The following is a 15,445-nucleotide window of genomic DNA, read 5'->3' on the forward strand; positions in this document are numbered from 1 at the left end:
CTCATTTCCAAATTAATATATAGCCATTGTTTTGTTGTTGAACTCCGGGCTCCCTACGTCACTTCCAGTTTTGCGATTTTTTTAGATGCCTCCAGAAGTCACTGAGGTGTATATTTTATAAATTGTTTATGAAAATCGAATTCCTACATCCTTTCCTTACACATTGACTCACTGGGGTCTACGACCTGCTCTTTAATACGTATTTCGTAGACAGTAGCCAAACCATTGCCACTGATAATACATCCATGGTCGTTACACATGTTATTCCTGACAAATACAGCAGAGGGAGTAGTAACACTTTCCCTGAGGATTACATTCCTTATGCATTCGAGCTTTGGCACTCATTAAAGGACATCCAGTATCAATAAAAATGTTAACAGGAAGGTTTCACCCACGTTAGCTGACCAGCATAACAAGCAGTTTGTTGGCTTTTCGTTTTGACAACTGATACATTCTATTACACAGGAAACACTTTTTTTCAGAATGTGATGATTGACCGACAGGTATTTAGCAACATGATATGACGTCGTTATGCATTGCTTCCTTGGAAGTCCGTCTCAATTCAAACTCCTTTCCAGGCAAATTCAGACAAAAACACTGCCTCCAAAGGATACTGCCTCGCTGGACAGTACCGTTTGAGACAGCCTCTATTTTTGCGAATTGTTGGCAGCATGGCAGGTGAACTGCAAACTCAATTTCCCAGAATCACTGGCGATATCTCCCGGAAATGAAACGTGCGCATGAAGGAAGAGTTCTCTCTGAACCAGATCTTGCGGCCTAAACATGGTAAGAGCGCGTGGGACTGACAATTTGTCTTTTTCTTCCCAAAACTTCAGTAATTTGTGATCAAAAGGTGTGCGATATAAGACTTGGAATAATTTATGTTAACGTCTCACTACTGTGAAAGCCTTCAAATGCTTCAAAACTTGTTCACATTTATCCTTTGTGCTGCGGTGACGTGCGGCCTGGGCTCAATGCATGTCCATAGACCTAGGAACCTACTCATGATAATCAGTGGTTCTCTTACAGCCGCCCAAGACTGATAAGAAGAAGGATTCGGGGAAGGCCAAGAAGGACAAGGACCCCGCCAACAAGTCTGGAGGCAAAGCCAAGAAGAAGGTAACGTAACACTAACGTTAGCTTGGTTACATTTAGCAAGGTGTCCGTAGCTGCCAGGTTAGCTAACGTTATTTAGACCGTTTTCACTTGGGGTAACGTTACCTGCTATATCTCTCTCCTGCCCCAAATGTGACCAGGGCTGCTTTCCGGGTCGCGTACATCCATACTATATAGTATGCCAAAAATGTATGTCCCAATACATAGTATGCCACTTGCATTGTGGCAAAAATTCCAGGTTGTCCAACTATATCCAGTCATATTTTGCAGTATACAAGCCAGCAGACTTTTCCCATAATCCTGTGCTCAGCGGAAATTGTCACATGTGTGAGTCGCGCCGGAGGAGTTTTGATGAATCCCGGCTGTTGATGACTGTCGCTTTGCGGACAGCGACGGATGTGGTCAAATTTCAAGGCACAATGTTATGTCAAAGTAGTATGTCCCAATTGGATGCATCCTGCGTGCAAAGTACTACTTTCTAGGGACGGCTGTTGTACATACTGGTAGTAAAAAGTAGAATTATGCAATTTGGAATGCAGCCCTGAGGTTATGGCAGGTCACTGTTTCCCTAACCCTCTAGTTAACTATCATATCCATGCTCTCTGTCTTGAGTAGAAGTGGTCCAAAGGAAAGGTGAGGGACAAGCTCAACAACCTGGTCCTCTTCGACAAGGCCACCTACGACAAGCTGTACAAGGAGGTGCCGAACTACAAACTTATCACACCTGCAGTTGTCTCTGAGAGGCTAAAGATCAGAGGCTCTCTTGCCAGGGCGGCGCTCCAGGAGCTGCTTTCTAAAGGTACAAAACGCTATAATTCGGAACCATGTAAACATCACACAGCTAGGTGCTGAATGCAAAAGCCAGTGTGCATGGCTGATCACTTGTAATTGTTCATCCCGCCCCCAACAGGTATGATCAAGCTGGTGTCCAAGCACAGAGCACAGGTCATCTACACACGTAACACCAAGGGCCCTGAGGAGGGTGCACCAGACGAGGTGAAGGCATGAGAAGGTAAGACCTTGCTTGGTTATGAGATATCGGACCCTGTAGTAAATAAATAAGTCTGGCCTCCTACTTGTTCCTCAGAAATTTAGATGAGAGCGGTAATGGGCTTAAGTCGCCCAGTATCTGTTGGTAGACATTTGTACTGTTAGGCATGTAGAATCAGCATATGCTTCTCCACCAGACCTATCTGCATCCATCCTGCACAATGTCTATTGTTGCACTTTTTGAGCTTGAGAGTTCAACATTTGTACTTGACTTAAGATAATTCTTTCTCTCATATTCCTGCCACCTTTTTGGTCATAATTCCATTTGGTTCATAATTATGCTTCCTTTCTTCCATTGTTCTACTTCCCCTTGGGAAAGGGTGCACTCACAAGTTGTTTCCAGTGTCCCAAACCATTTAATCCTGGCTAATTTGTCACACTGAGTTATAGATTTAATGGGAGAGCTGTGAATGTTGAGCAGACTCTGCGAAATGCAATTCAATATATGAAATCATTTGAGAAATTCTGGATTTTCAGTAGCATTTCCCTTTAAAGGACAATGCTCGTTTTTGACAACCTGGACCTTATTTACGACATATTATAAGACGTTTGACTCACCGAGATCACTTTGGTGTAGTTCAGAGGCCTGTAGAAGAAATTTAAAATCCAGCGCGAGCCAGTATATCCATGTAATGGCGGTGGTGGGGGCAACGAGAATGCAGCTTCTAAAAAATCTATTTTCTGCCGCGAAACGGTTATTTTCATCAATCTGTCTTGATGAATCGCTAGTTGTGCTTACATAGAGCATAACTGTTGTGGTTTTCACATGCCATGATCTTTAGAAACGTCTTTCGAAACGAAATAGCTTCCTCACTTGCTCCAGCACTAATGCGCACAGCGCACAATCGTTGCTCCAGCACGCTGTGCGCATGCGTGCTGGAGCAAGTGAGGAAGCTATTTCGTGTCTAAAGATGTTTCTAAAGATCACAGAGGCATGTGAAATACCACAACAGGCCTATGCTTTCTATGTAAGCACAACTAGCGATTCATCAAGACAGATTGATGAAAACAACCGTTATGCGGCAGAAAATAGATTTTCAGAAGCTGCATTCTCGTTGCCCCCACCACCGCCATTACATGGATATACTGGCTCGCGCTGGATTTTAAATTTCTTCTACAGGCCTCCGAACTACACCAAAGTGATCTCGGTGAGTCAAACGTCTTATATGTCGTAAATAAGGTCCAGGTTGTCAAAAACAAGCGCTGTCCTTTAAACTGATGATTTACTGTTAGCTTTAGTAACACTATAGTTACATGGGAACATCTGTAACTTGATCTAAATCTCTTGTTTTGTATTTTAAGTTTTCCTTATACCACATCTACTTACCCCTGGAGAGCACCCCCACCCCAAAACGTGTTCCACTTATGTACAATCCTATGTTGCTAAGATGCAGTTTTATTATCTATCAAGTTATGTAGCAGTTCCTATGTAGTTACAATGTTGTTAATGATGTATTGCGGTGTAGTTACCTAGTCAATTCAACAAGTTATTTTTCCAGGCACCCTCTCCTGACACTCAGACTGAATATCCATTTTGTTTCATTTCATTCTTCAGGCTGAACCAGTTCCCATTGCAGCCATTTTCTGAGATGGGTATTGTCGAAGAGGGAGTCATCAGCGATTAGTTCATCCCTTAACCAATCACAACATTTGAAATCGCATTCAAAGGACGCTGATTGGCCTGGTTGGAATTCCAACTGAGAAATCACTCTGGACATGTGATGTGATGTGATTCAGGGGCTGGAGCCAGGCTACTGGCACCTCTCCTTTTAAGATCTGTTTGTATAATAAAAAGAGTAAAAAATGACTTATTTCGTTTTTTAATAATTATTTAGCACTTGTCAGTGTTTGATGAGATAAAGAAAAGCTATTTGAACATACTGTTTAGTGAAAGCTTTTAATGTAGGCTAAGTCTACTTGTGCATAAAATGCATAGAAGCATAATGTAGGCTTATTCCCTAATGTCGATTTGCCTGCTACGTTTATATCATGTGGAATATGCTTTTACCATAGAATGTGGATATTACCTGTAGTTGGTTTAAGGCTACTAGGCTACTATATCTATGCCAATTAGATTTGCATAACTGGGTACCTTTGGGGCCCTCTATAGAAATCCCATTTTCAAGACTCAAGATCTGCTGCCATGTACATGATTCACACATACTAGGAATTTGACTAAAGTTAAGGCATATGCTGTTGTAGACGACATAGGACAGTGCAAACAGTACCAGCAACTGCAAATAAAATACAGTGCAACAAAATGCAGTGCAATGTACAAAATACAGTTAAAAAAATAAATAAATGGGGAGGCACTTGAACCTGTAGGCGGACTTGTTGTCCTCAGAGATGAGATCGATGAGGGTGGTGTAGTCTGCAAACTTCAGGACCTTAACAGACTGGTGGCTCGAGGTGCAGCTGTTCGTGTACAAGAGTAGGGAAAGAACACAGCCTTGGGGGGAGCCTGTGCTGATGGTCCTGGAGTCAGACATGCTTGCCCAGTTTCATGTGCTGCTTCCTGTCAGACAGGAAATATGTGATCCACCTTCAATTATGAATTGTGTTTGGTTCTTTCAACACCAAAGGAAACCTAAATCAACATGTGAGGTAAATCATGCTGAGTTGACAGAGATTGTGAACTCATTATGCAGGAAAGTCACAAACTGAGAGGCGGTTTATATATATAATATATATATATATATATTTTTTTTTTTAATTAAAGCAATACATCGCTATATTTGGACCTTTACAAACATGTCTGGTGCTAATTCTCCAATTAGATTTACTAAAAGTAAGCTGAATCGTCCAAATAGTACTCGAGTAGGACAGTGCACTTACTCGCAGAGCCTGTGGGGGTGCAAATCCAAGAAAACGCTATGTATTGCTTTAAGGACATATTTGATACTAACACGTTCCACATTAACAATAAGTGCAGCCAGGCTGCCATAAGGAGGGAAAGTAATCTCATCGCCCCATAGTGGTAGCGTTCCTAATGCCGAGAGAATTAATGCGATTTCTAATAGACACGTCTTTTGAAAAATGATATCTTGGTCGACACCTAAAAGTTAGTAGAATGCCTTAAACGGGAAATACTTGGAGACAAACTTTATTGATTCTGGTGATCATAGTTGATTTTGAATCACAATCCGAATTATGAAAATATTTTTCTTAAATTCCATTGACTTTGACTGGAGGAATGGAGCAATTTCGAAAATTTGAAAGAAGGCGAAATACTGTTTGAAATTCTCACAGTTGGTAGATTATTAATGTAAAGACACTCAAGTTTTTGTTTTGATAACTTCACCGAAATGGCTTCGTAGTAGCCTAATTACTGTATTAGAAAATCCGGTCTATGGGAGTTTATAGCCTATTGAAACTCCTCTCCGACATGAATAAATCCGCTAGGGGCGCGCGTTTTCACTTTCCCTCCCTATAGCAGCTCTGCGGAACGGTAAGTAGAGGCGCACTGACCGTGTATGCGGAATGAGTGAGAAAGTCTTTTCGACTTTTTACCGAGCAGAAACGGATAGGCCAGCCAACAGCAAATTAACACCGAGAGCCAGTTGCATTAAACGGATAGGCCTATGTTGTCTATATAATTTACCTTTTGCCAATTCCTGACTGCGCTGATTTTCTACCATTCTGCAAAAAAGTTTTAGACAAAGGGTAATGATCTGGTTTGTCACCCTCTGTGGATACCTTTATTATAGCCCATAAGTCATGCTGAACAAGGAGAGAGGGATGCAGAGGCGCTTGGCCTGTGTGATGTAGCCTAGGAGAGAAATAAGGAAAGATGCCAAGCCTCACTCAGCATCGATGCAGAGCGGTGTTCATCTTGATGTAAATGCCATAGGGAGGTCCAAGGCTTAACAACACAAGCGCCACTGGAAGGAAACACTCTTAAGACTTACTGTAGGTAAGACATGACAACTTTGTTGTTCATTTGCGACTAAGTGCTGTCTGTGAACATGTGATTTACCTTCATGGATGTGATTTTATTCAATTATTCATTGCGCATAGTTTGCATTTGACCATTTTCAATTAATTTGTTCAGTCGGAGATACAATTCGATAGTTTCATCACGCATTAAAGCCATATAGCTAAATAAGGGTTTTTGTAAATTTCTTGAATGGTCCATAAGATATTTCTCTCTTTTGCTTGCTGAAATTCAGAACAGATTGAAATAGAAGTGGATGGTGAGATTTGGAAAGGAACTTAAATTTTACTATTTACCATTTAAACCTCTCGGTTCTAAGTTCTTCAAATCAAGATATTTAATTACAATCCGAGAACATTTTGTAATGGAACGTCTTATTTCCCCCCATTCCCTTCTCATCCCCTGTAGATTGTGTAGATTGAAAGTGCACAGATATCACACATTTGATGTTCAGCCTCAGTGTCCATGCCCTCTATGCATTAGCTGATGGTCCAGAAAAAATACCCCCAACCAGCAGATGGCGCTGAGGACCAGGACACAGAGGAGCAGTATGTCTATAGGATAGGAATCTATGGCTGGAGGAAGCGTTGCCTCTACCTGTTGGTGCTTCTGCTGCTCTCCATCATGGTCATCAACTTTTCCCTGACAGTGTGGATCCTCAAAGTCACCTGCCTCAACTCTGTGAGTATATGTCACTATCTCTGCATCCTCATTATACATCCTTTCTCCAGAAGTGTGCACGTATTCCCTCCCTCTGTAAATATCCAAGTTAGAAGGATATGATTGGTGTAAATATAATCCATACATTTCAGCATGCCCAGGGTGGGATTAGAATCCAGGTTTCCCATACTTGGGAGGCAGACATGAGGATTGTTTTCTCATGCACATCCAACAATGCTTTTATCTATAATGAAACACTCTGGAAATATTTTTGTTTGTAATACCTTTGTATAATTAAAAGGCCGTCATACTCACAAAACATTACTAAAGGATAATAATGAGACATTAATTTTACTCGAGGAGTATCATTATAATGTGAAGAAAGAAAACAATGGCAGAGCAGGGTTAATAGACATAACACCTGGTGATTTATCTCGCAGGAAGGAATGGGTCATCTGAGAATAAGGGCAGGCAGGGTGAGACTTGAGGGGGTGTCCGAGTTTCTCTTCCCTCTCTTCGCTCAAGAGATACGCTCCCAACAGGTAATCTGTGAACAGTGCATTGCCTTTGGGCCCTCTATGCTTGAATAGCCCATGCTGTTTAATTGCTTTATCTGCTGACTAATGAGAGTGATGTTTGCTGGCTTTGTAGGAGACCTCCTTGTTTCTCCGTTCGGAGTCTCAGAATGTCTCAATACTATGCAGTGATGGGAGAGGTGGTGTGTCGGGCAGCCTTATTCTTGGTAGGACTCCATTTCTGCCTCATTTTGAAGTGAATCTGTAATAGTCAACACCTCTTAAAATTATTAGGTTTTTGAATATATATCATGTAATTTAAATATCAACCCATTTTAAGTATCAATCTGGCTCTGTTAAGAGCAGCTGGACTCATACATGTAGATTTATGAGTAATGGTGTTCAATGAGGCTAGGGTTGACCCTGCAAAAAATTGAGGTCTGCATTGACAGCTGCTGCAATGTATATTTATTGCTTGAGGACAAAAGACATAGGATTAGGCTAGGGTTGACCCTCCCTGAATAATCTGAATGGATGGATTTAATAAAAAAGGGCTCAAATCAAAGTCCTATGGAATGCCTCTGTAAGAGCCTGACAATAGATGTATTTTCTGTTTATGGCTCTGTAATTGATATGCATTTGATGATGCTTATCACTCCCTCGTGTGGGTCAAACATCTTTCATGAACACTCAGTAAGTCTGACACAATGCAATACAATAATGAGGGCGAGAGCAGATGCCAATATGTTATCGTCCAGACTAATATATTAATATGCCTCCTAAGATCTGAATTAAATCTAACTGTACTGTGGTAATGGCCCACATAAGCAAACTCTGGGTTATGGTAACACCTTTAGCTTCAGTGTCTTAATGTTCCACAGTTTTGGGGGTTCAATTGCAAACCAATTTACAAAACAACACAGCCACACAGTAAGAATCAATTATTACTGTGGATGCCCAGTATCCGAATGCCCTCTGCATATCTATTATCTAATCTAATCTAAGTCATATTAACAATTATTTTTTTCCTTTATTACTATTCCTTAGGTTCGCGGTCTATAGAAACCACAGGAAAACACTTTGAAGTTATATCAAAATCTGGGACAATGCTATTTTCTGCTGGTCTGGACAGAGTAGTGGTTGGAGCAGAGAAGTTAACTGTTACAGGTAGCTACATATCTATACATGTCTGCAAATTCAGGTCTTGTTTTGTATTTGTTGAATATGAAGTGTTCTAATCGTTATTTATAAGGGTCTGACGGTGCTGAGTGTGACCATTCCATAGAGACACCACTGGTCAGGGCAGAGGCTTCCAAAGACCTCAGGTAAACAAACAACCTAATGACCATTTATGCTGACTGAGTACTCAGTGGAGAGCGCGGACATCCATGTCATTGGCTCATATTATGTCGTTGAAAAACCCTGGTGAGTTTGCATGTATGCCAGTAGATGCCAGTTTTCATGTAATATAATTAGAAAATGTTTGAAGTAAACACAATCCCCTCTGAATGCTATAATTGTTTGAAGTAAACACAATCCCCTCTGAATGCTATATATATATATCTATTGGCACCAACAAGCTAATGAATGAATGCAGATGATTTGTATTGATATATAGCTGTTTTTGTCTAATCCCACACTGCTCCTGTCTGGTCCAGGCTAGAAGCCCCAACTCGCCCCCTCTACATGGATGCTCCTAAGGGTGTCCACATCACAGCTGTGTCTGGTAGAACTGAGGCTATGTCCAACAAGGACATCTCACTACTGTCTATGGATGGAGTGGTATGGAAAGCCTGTAATTTTTTGATCACTTATATGTAATTTTGTATTTACTTATAATCTTTATCTAACCAGGAAGAACCCATTGAGACACAGCGTCTCTTTTTCAAGGGTGACCCGGCCAAGAAGGCAGCTGTCTAGACTGTAATGTAGTAGGCCTACTACAAAATACTGAATGGATAGAATTAATTTATCATTGTTAGCCGTCATTTAATCTTAATGTAGCAGTTTTCTTTACATTTATTTTGTCATGAACAGAACATAGTGTATATTGGCCAGCTAATTTCGCTGAGGTAATTGTTTATGCCTTACGCTTCCTTCCAACAGTTAATTCTGGATGCTGAATGGGTGCGCCTGCCCAGGTTACCCCTGAGTGGAGAGGGAGAGGGGACCGTGCCTCAGGAGTGGCTGCTCTACGAAGTCTGCGCTTGCCCTGATGGGAGACTGTACCTTTCCAAGGCTGGAATCACCTCCACCTGCCACGAATACAGTCTGGAGTGTTAGTTAGTTAGTTAGTTAGTTAGTTAGTAGGCTACTGTGGACTACGCTGGTACCTCTACTTGGGATCACTTTTTACTCTCCTCTGACTCATTACATGAACCCAGTTCATGGATTGTGAATGCTTAAAAAAAATAAAAGTTAAAAGAATACGAATACGTTTAATGAAAATGTTTTACTAATGAAGTGATGTGTTGGATATCTACCTTTTTACTAGCATGACGTAATCTGGTTATAACTTGTGTGTTACATGCTACTGCTATGCATGTGAATAGTTTTACATGCCGAAAAACGTGTCTGCGGACTTTATACTTTTTGGGAGGATTGGTGCTATGAAGCCCTCCCGTTATGGTGACGTCAAAGATCTAGCTTTTCCCCCTGGCATGAAAGTAATTTGTGCGACAAATTGTATGCACTTCGGCGTCGAGAGTATTTGGTAAGGGGATGCGGTATTCCCAGGCAAGACGTCAGAGAATCGCTAGTGTATAGTTTGGAGCTTTATAGATAGTTGGCAAACTCATAACGTGCGAATTTACAAAAGATTCAACATTTGATACTGTAGCCTATAGTTGTATGCGGGAGTTATCTGAACATTTTCATTGTTTTTTTATTGCAATAGTTGAGGTATGACTGTCAAAAGTGTCACTATCGCTTGCGGGTAATGTTGCACCACTTTACTTGACTCTAGCCTATCTCTAACACAGTTGACTAATCTCAGCACTCAGTAGACACAATGGAGTTGCAACCCTGGAATCTTCGTGACCATTTACTGGAGCTGACCGTTTTGTGGTACTTCTTTATGGTAAGTTTCTAGATGTTATGCACTTAGCTATATTAGCATACTATTTCCAGTGTCACTGGGCATGTCAAGCATTGCATTGTAGAGGAGTGTGATTTATAACCAAATGTTTCAGTTTTTTTGTCTGTCTTTGGTCAGATTATTAGTGCAGCAAAAGAGGCCAGAGAATGCAGGGAGCAGGAGTACAGGACTCCATCTGGGAACTGTCTACCCTGCATACATTGTGGTCCTGGACAGGAGTTATCCATGGTGAGTAGTAGATGGTGAGTCCATCCGTTGCAGTATTTTTTCAGTATTCTTGTTTGCCAAACATATGCACACTTTTTGTATTGAGCCTAAAACCATGGTGTTTATTTTTGTTGCAGCTTCAAGTCAGTGTTTGAATTCTGAGTTGGTAGGCTTAGTTCTCAAGTAGCAGAGATATGGATGTTTTGGACGGAACAGGTGACACTTATCTTAATGAAAAATTTGATTTATTCCAGTCAGTGATGTCCACTGCTCTTCTGTCACAGATGACTAGCTTTCCGTGATGCAGGCACAGGGGCTGAGACCCAGTATTAAGTGTTAAGATAGCCTACTGCAAATCATATTTGATTCCTTGTTTGATTGCTATCAATCTGAATTAGGTTACACCTGAGGCCCAGTAAGACTATTTTGCACTAATTGCCTAAGCATTACATAGTCTGGAAAGAAGCCTTTATTTAGACTGGAAGAACATACTTAGACCCTGCTTACAGACAACATAGTAATTCAAGTACAGTTATTCAGTGGCAGAGTACAGAAAAATACAAGAACAGGCTAACGTTATAACACAAAGTGAAAAAACAGTATTTGATTTGGGGACAGTGAGGTTGCAGTGTATTTCAAAAGCATAATCTTCGTGTGGAACAGAACTTCAAGGAGGCCAAAAATGTCGCATCATCAATTTATTGAGCAAGCCTAACACATGGGTCAAATCTCTAGGCAATACTGTCGTTCTCATGAGGTGCCGAGCTTATATCCTGGCTTCAGGCCAGGAATCACATGACAAACAAATTTGCATACAAGGAATGTTCATTAACACAGATATGTGCTCAAACGGTTCAACTGAGCTTCTGACTGGTCAAGGTGTCAGCTGGTCTCTGGCCCCCCTCCTGACAAAGGGGCTGCTTGGGTCCTTCCTGTGTCCTCCTAGGATCGCGTTAAAAACTGTAGGCTAACTGACTTCACAGGTGAACTTTAGGTCACGCTGACTCAGAGACAGGACAAAGGAATGATGACTTTAGGACATCTGCTTTGCTCACATGTTCACACAACACAGTTCCACCTAAAGTGGAACCCCCAACACCATAGCCCCTGTAGCCCATCATCTTTTGGGCCTCCTGTGTTAATCCCCCCAGGAATGTGGCTTTGGCTTTGGAGAGGGTGCCCGCTGTGTGCCCTGCAGACATGGGCGCTACAAGGAGGACTCTGGCGTGCAGAAATGTAAACTCTGCTTGGCATGTGTCAGTGTCAGCCGCCTCCAGAGGTCCAATTGTACTGCCACCAACAATGCTGTATGTAGCGACTGTCTGCCCGGGTGAGTTGCCGATAGTGCCAACCTGTCAGTGCTACTGTAAACTGGTTTAATCTCTGATGCACTTCAGGTTATGCCTTGGTTACTTCATACTGATAGGGTCCTGGGTGATCCAGAATCTAAGAATTGTACTCCCTTATACCTGTACAATGGATGTAACAATAAAGGAATATGAATCTGAATTGTCCTTATGTTACAGGTTCTATAGGAGAACCAGGCTGAGTGGGTTTCAGGACATGGAGTGTGTTCCCTGTGGAGACCCTGCCCCTGCTCATGAGCCTCAGTGTGAGTCCTCTGTTGGATCAATACTCACTCATATGTTCAGTCCATTTACTTTCTACTCAGTATTCAGGTGAGAGTGTGCCAAGGTCTATGAAACCATGTTTTAATGTAGTTAATATTATAGTGATATATTTATTTACCTGAAAGACCTGTATGATAAATTCAGGTCCTTGGCTGTTTGGTAATGGCAATTTAACTTCTGTCTATATGTAACTTGGCAATCACGGTAACTTTACTTGGGAAAATAAACCCATTTCCCAAATCTTATAACATAGTGTTAGGCACTGATACGTATTATGTGTATTAAAGCAGCGATTCATACCTCAGTTTCAGTGGCATATTTTGACTACAATGTTGTCTTCACAGTAGATTCATGAAAAGCATAATTTAACACATTTTCCTTCATGAATGCAATGATACATATCATCAAGACTGCAGAACACAGATTTTGGTATATTGCCCATTGTGCTTTTGCAGTTGAAATGTGAAATTCTTATAAAACAAATAGGTTGTTGTACCCCAGAGCTGAGGGTGCTTCCAAGTGCAGTCTCACTACCTCTCTCTACATACCTTCGGTCAGTTATGAAGGGCATTTAATTCATAGTGGCAAATATGGAAAAGTCTTGAGAGCATCTAATTTCTTTCAGCTGAATGAAAGCCATTCAGCCATGGAGAGCCATGGTTTGCACTTCCAAGCTACGTTAGGAAGGACTGCATTTCAGAGAATGGTTTGAATTAAAACATGCTGGTGCTTGTATTTGATACACATACTGAACCCACACACTGTGAAGAGTTACCGTACATTCTGATGATGGAGCAATTTACCTGTTAAAGTAATTTGTGTTTGGGTGTGTTGTGCACTATTGAACCTGAGGAAGTGCAGCAGCCAGAGAAGCAGACAGGGAGGACAAAGCCTTTCTGGCTCACCAATAACACAACATGTTTCACAAAATGTGAAATGACATCAGAATCAGATTTATTCTGGCCAGGTAGGTTTTCACACATACAGTACAAGGAATTTGCTTTGAGCTGTTGGTGCATAACAATAAATAGAAAACAAATAGACAAGATGCAAGGACAAGACAGGACAGTGCAAAATACAATAGCGCAAAACGAGTCTGTCAGTGGGGGACACGGGCCTTGTTGATTAGGTCGGTTGCAGTCTGGAAGAAGACTTTTGTGCCGAGAGGTTTTGGTCCTGGTGGACTGCAGCCTCCTGCCGGAGGGGAGTGGTTCAAAGAGTTTGTGTCCAGAGTGGGAGGTGTCGGCCACAATCTTTCTTGCTCACTTCAGAGCCCTGGAGGTGTGCAGATCCTGAAGGGATGGCAGGTTGCAGCCAATCATCCTCTCAACAGAACGGGTGACACTGCAGTCTGGCCATGTCCTTTGCTGTGGCAACAGCGTACCAGATGGTGATGGAGGAGGTGAGGATGGACTCAAAGATGGAGGTGTAGAAGTGTACCATCATTGGCTTTGGTTGAACTTCTTCAACTGCCTCAGGAAGTACATCCTCTGCAGTGCCTTCTTGGTGAGGGAGCTGATGTTCAGTTCCCACTTGAGGTCCTGGGAGATGATGGTCCTGGGAGATTCCACGGAGTCGACTGGGGAGTCACCCAGGGTTATGGGGGGAAGGCGGTGCTGGGTTCTTCCTGAAGTCCACAACCATCTCCACCGTCTTTAGAGTGTTGAGCTCCAGGTTGTTTTGGCTGTACTAGGACAACAGATGGTCAATCTCCCGCAAACTCATCCTCCTCAGAGATGAGCCCAATGAGGGTAGTGTCAACAAATTTCAGGAGCTTCACAGACTGGTGACTGGAGGTGCAGCAGTTCATGTACAGGGAGAAGAGAGGGGAAAGGAGACAGCCTTGGGGAGAACTGGTGGTGATGGTCTTATCTATCCTATCCCATTGTGTTGGTGTCCATGTTTGCTTATGTGGTTGTGTGTATTTGTGTGTGTTATGTTTGCATGCGTGTGTGTGTGTAGGCAGTAGCAGGGTGAACCTGGTCCCCCTCTCGTCTGTGGTGTCCAGCCCTCACGACACTGCCCTTGCGGCGGTCATCTGCAGTGCCCTGGCTTCAGTCCTGCTGGCCCTGCTGCTGCTGTGTGCCATATACTGCAAGAGACACCTGGAGAGGAAACCTAATGGTACTTCCTGCCCCAATAGCCTTGCTCTCAGTCAGGTGTGGCTAGTGAGAAGGATGCTGGAGTGAAACATTTTGTTGCTGTGTGCAACTTTGTCTTTTTGCATCAGAACCTTGCCAGGAAGGAAGTCGCTATGATGCAGAGTTCTCTTGCTTTGACCACATCCAGGTCCAGCACGGTACGGACACCTGTCACCAGAACATCTGCAGTGGCTATCAGGTCTGGGGCCACACCTCTGGTAAGATCATTCTCCTTCCTGAACAAATTTCCTTGTTCATCAATAAACAACAATTTCATGGATCACACTATGCAGCAGCACAGTCACTTTGATTTGGTTTAATGTATTCCAAAACGTTCACACACTCCAGGTATGTTTCTTTACTCTTCTCCTTAGGGCTGTTACATGCTCAATGCTGTGAGGGGCCTTGCAGTTTGGGGCCCATGAATGGTTACTGTCTCTGCTATTCTCAGATCCGCTATAACAGGTGAGAGCTCATCTGTCTGCACTGTGTATTTCATGTAAAATGTTGTTTTTTAGATATATCAGCTACCTTGTACTCACACCACAATCTTGTCTTAAGCCTCTTAAATCCAACAACTGGATGTCAGGGATGCTCTGCCTGGGAACTGCAGACTGGCCCACTGGAGAATACAATGCGTAGTGAGGGGAATCGGGACCTTGCCCAAGATGATTCTGCAGAAGTATCTGGAGAGGAAATAAAACTAGATGGCATGACAACTGGTGAAGCATTTTAGCAGTTTTTTCAGCATTTTAATAAAAAGATTAAGTGCTGTGGATGTACAGATGTGTCATTAAGCAGAGACCAAAATGTCAGGTGGAAGAATGCGTTCCAATCAAATCCTTGCGCAAATGTCACTGCACTCAGCAGTAATCACAGTAATCTGTATGGTGAATTAGATGTGTACATAAATAAATAATCTAACAAACTGTCTGTATGTGATTGTAAAGCATTGCTAGTGATAAGGTCAAGTACGACCTGTAATAATTTGTGCATACTTCATTATTGTAAAAAAGCATACTTGCTCTTATTTACGTTACTTTACTCTTACTCTTTTTCTTGATACGTCGTTCTATTCTAGCAATATCCTGGAC

At 42.2% G+C, this 15,445-nt stretch overlaps 2 protein-coding genes across 2 annotated transcripts; both read left to right on the top strand.

Moving 5' to 3' along the window:
• The first annotated feature begins 728 nt into the window (after window positions 1-728).
• On the top strand, window positions 729-3,973 carry rps25 (ribosomal protein S25). Its single transcript, XM_084450452.1, has 5 exons — window positions 729-786; window positions 1,030-1,119; window positions 1,732-1,915; window positions 2,027-2,128; window positions 3,722-3,973. Exons 1-4 carry the CDS (start codon window positions 784-786, stop codon window positions 2,122-2,124), a joined length of 375 nt encoding a protein of 124 aa, XP_084306578.1. The 5' UTR covers window positions 729-783; the 3' UTR covers window positions 2,125-2,128; window positions 3,722-3,973.
• A 2,613-nt stretch (window positions 3,974-6,586) lies between these two features.
• On the top strand, window positions 6,587-9,558 carry LOC311318765 (gamma-sarcoglycan-like; the record flags this gene model as incomplete). Its single annotated transcript, XM_084450198.1, has 7 exons — window positions 6,587-6,781; window positions 7,201-7,302; window positions 7,412-7,502; window positions 8,323-8,442; window positions 8,528-8,600; window positions 8,934-9,057; window positions 9,382-9,558. The coding sequence occupies 7 exons, from the start codon at window positions 6,587-6,589 to the stop codon at window positions 9,556-9,558; spliced, it is 882 nt and encodes a 293-aa protein (XP_084306324.1).
• Window positions 9,559-15,445: the final 5,887 nt, after the last annotated feature.

This window comes from Borostomias antarcticus, assembly GCF_949987555.1.
Source record: "Borostomias antarcticus genome assembly, chromosome: 15".
Lineage (NCBI taxonomy): Eukaryota > Metazoa > Chordata > Actinopteri > Stomiiformes > Stomiidae > Borostomias > Borostomias antarcticus.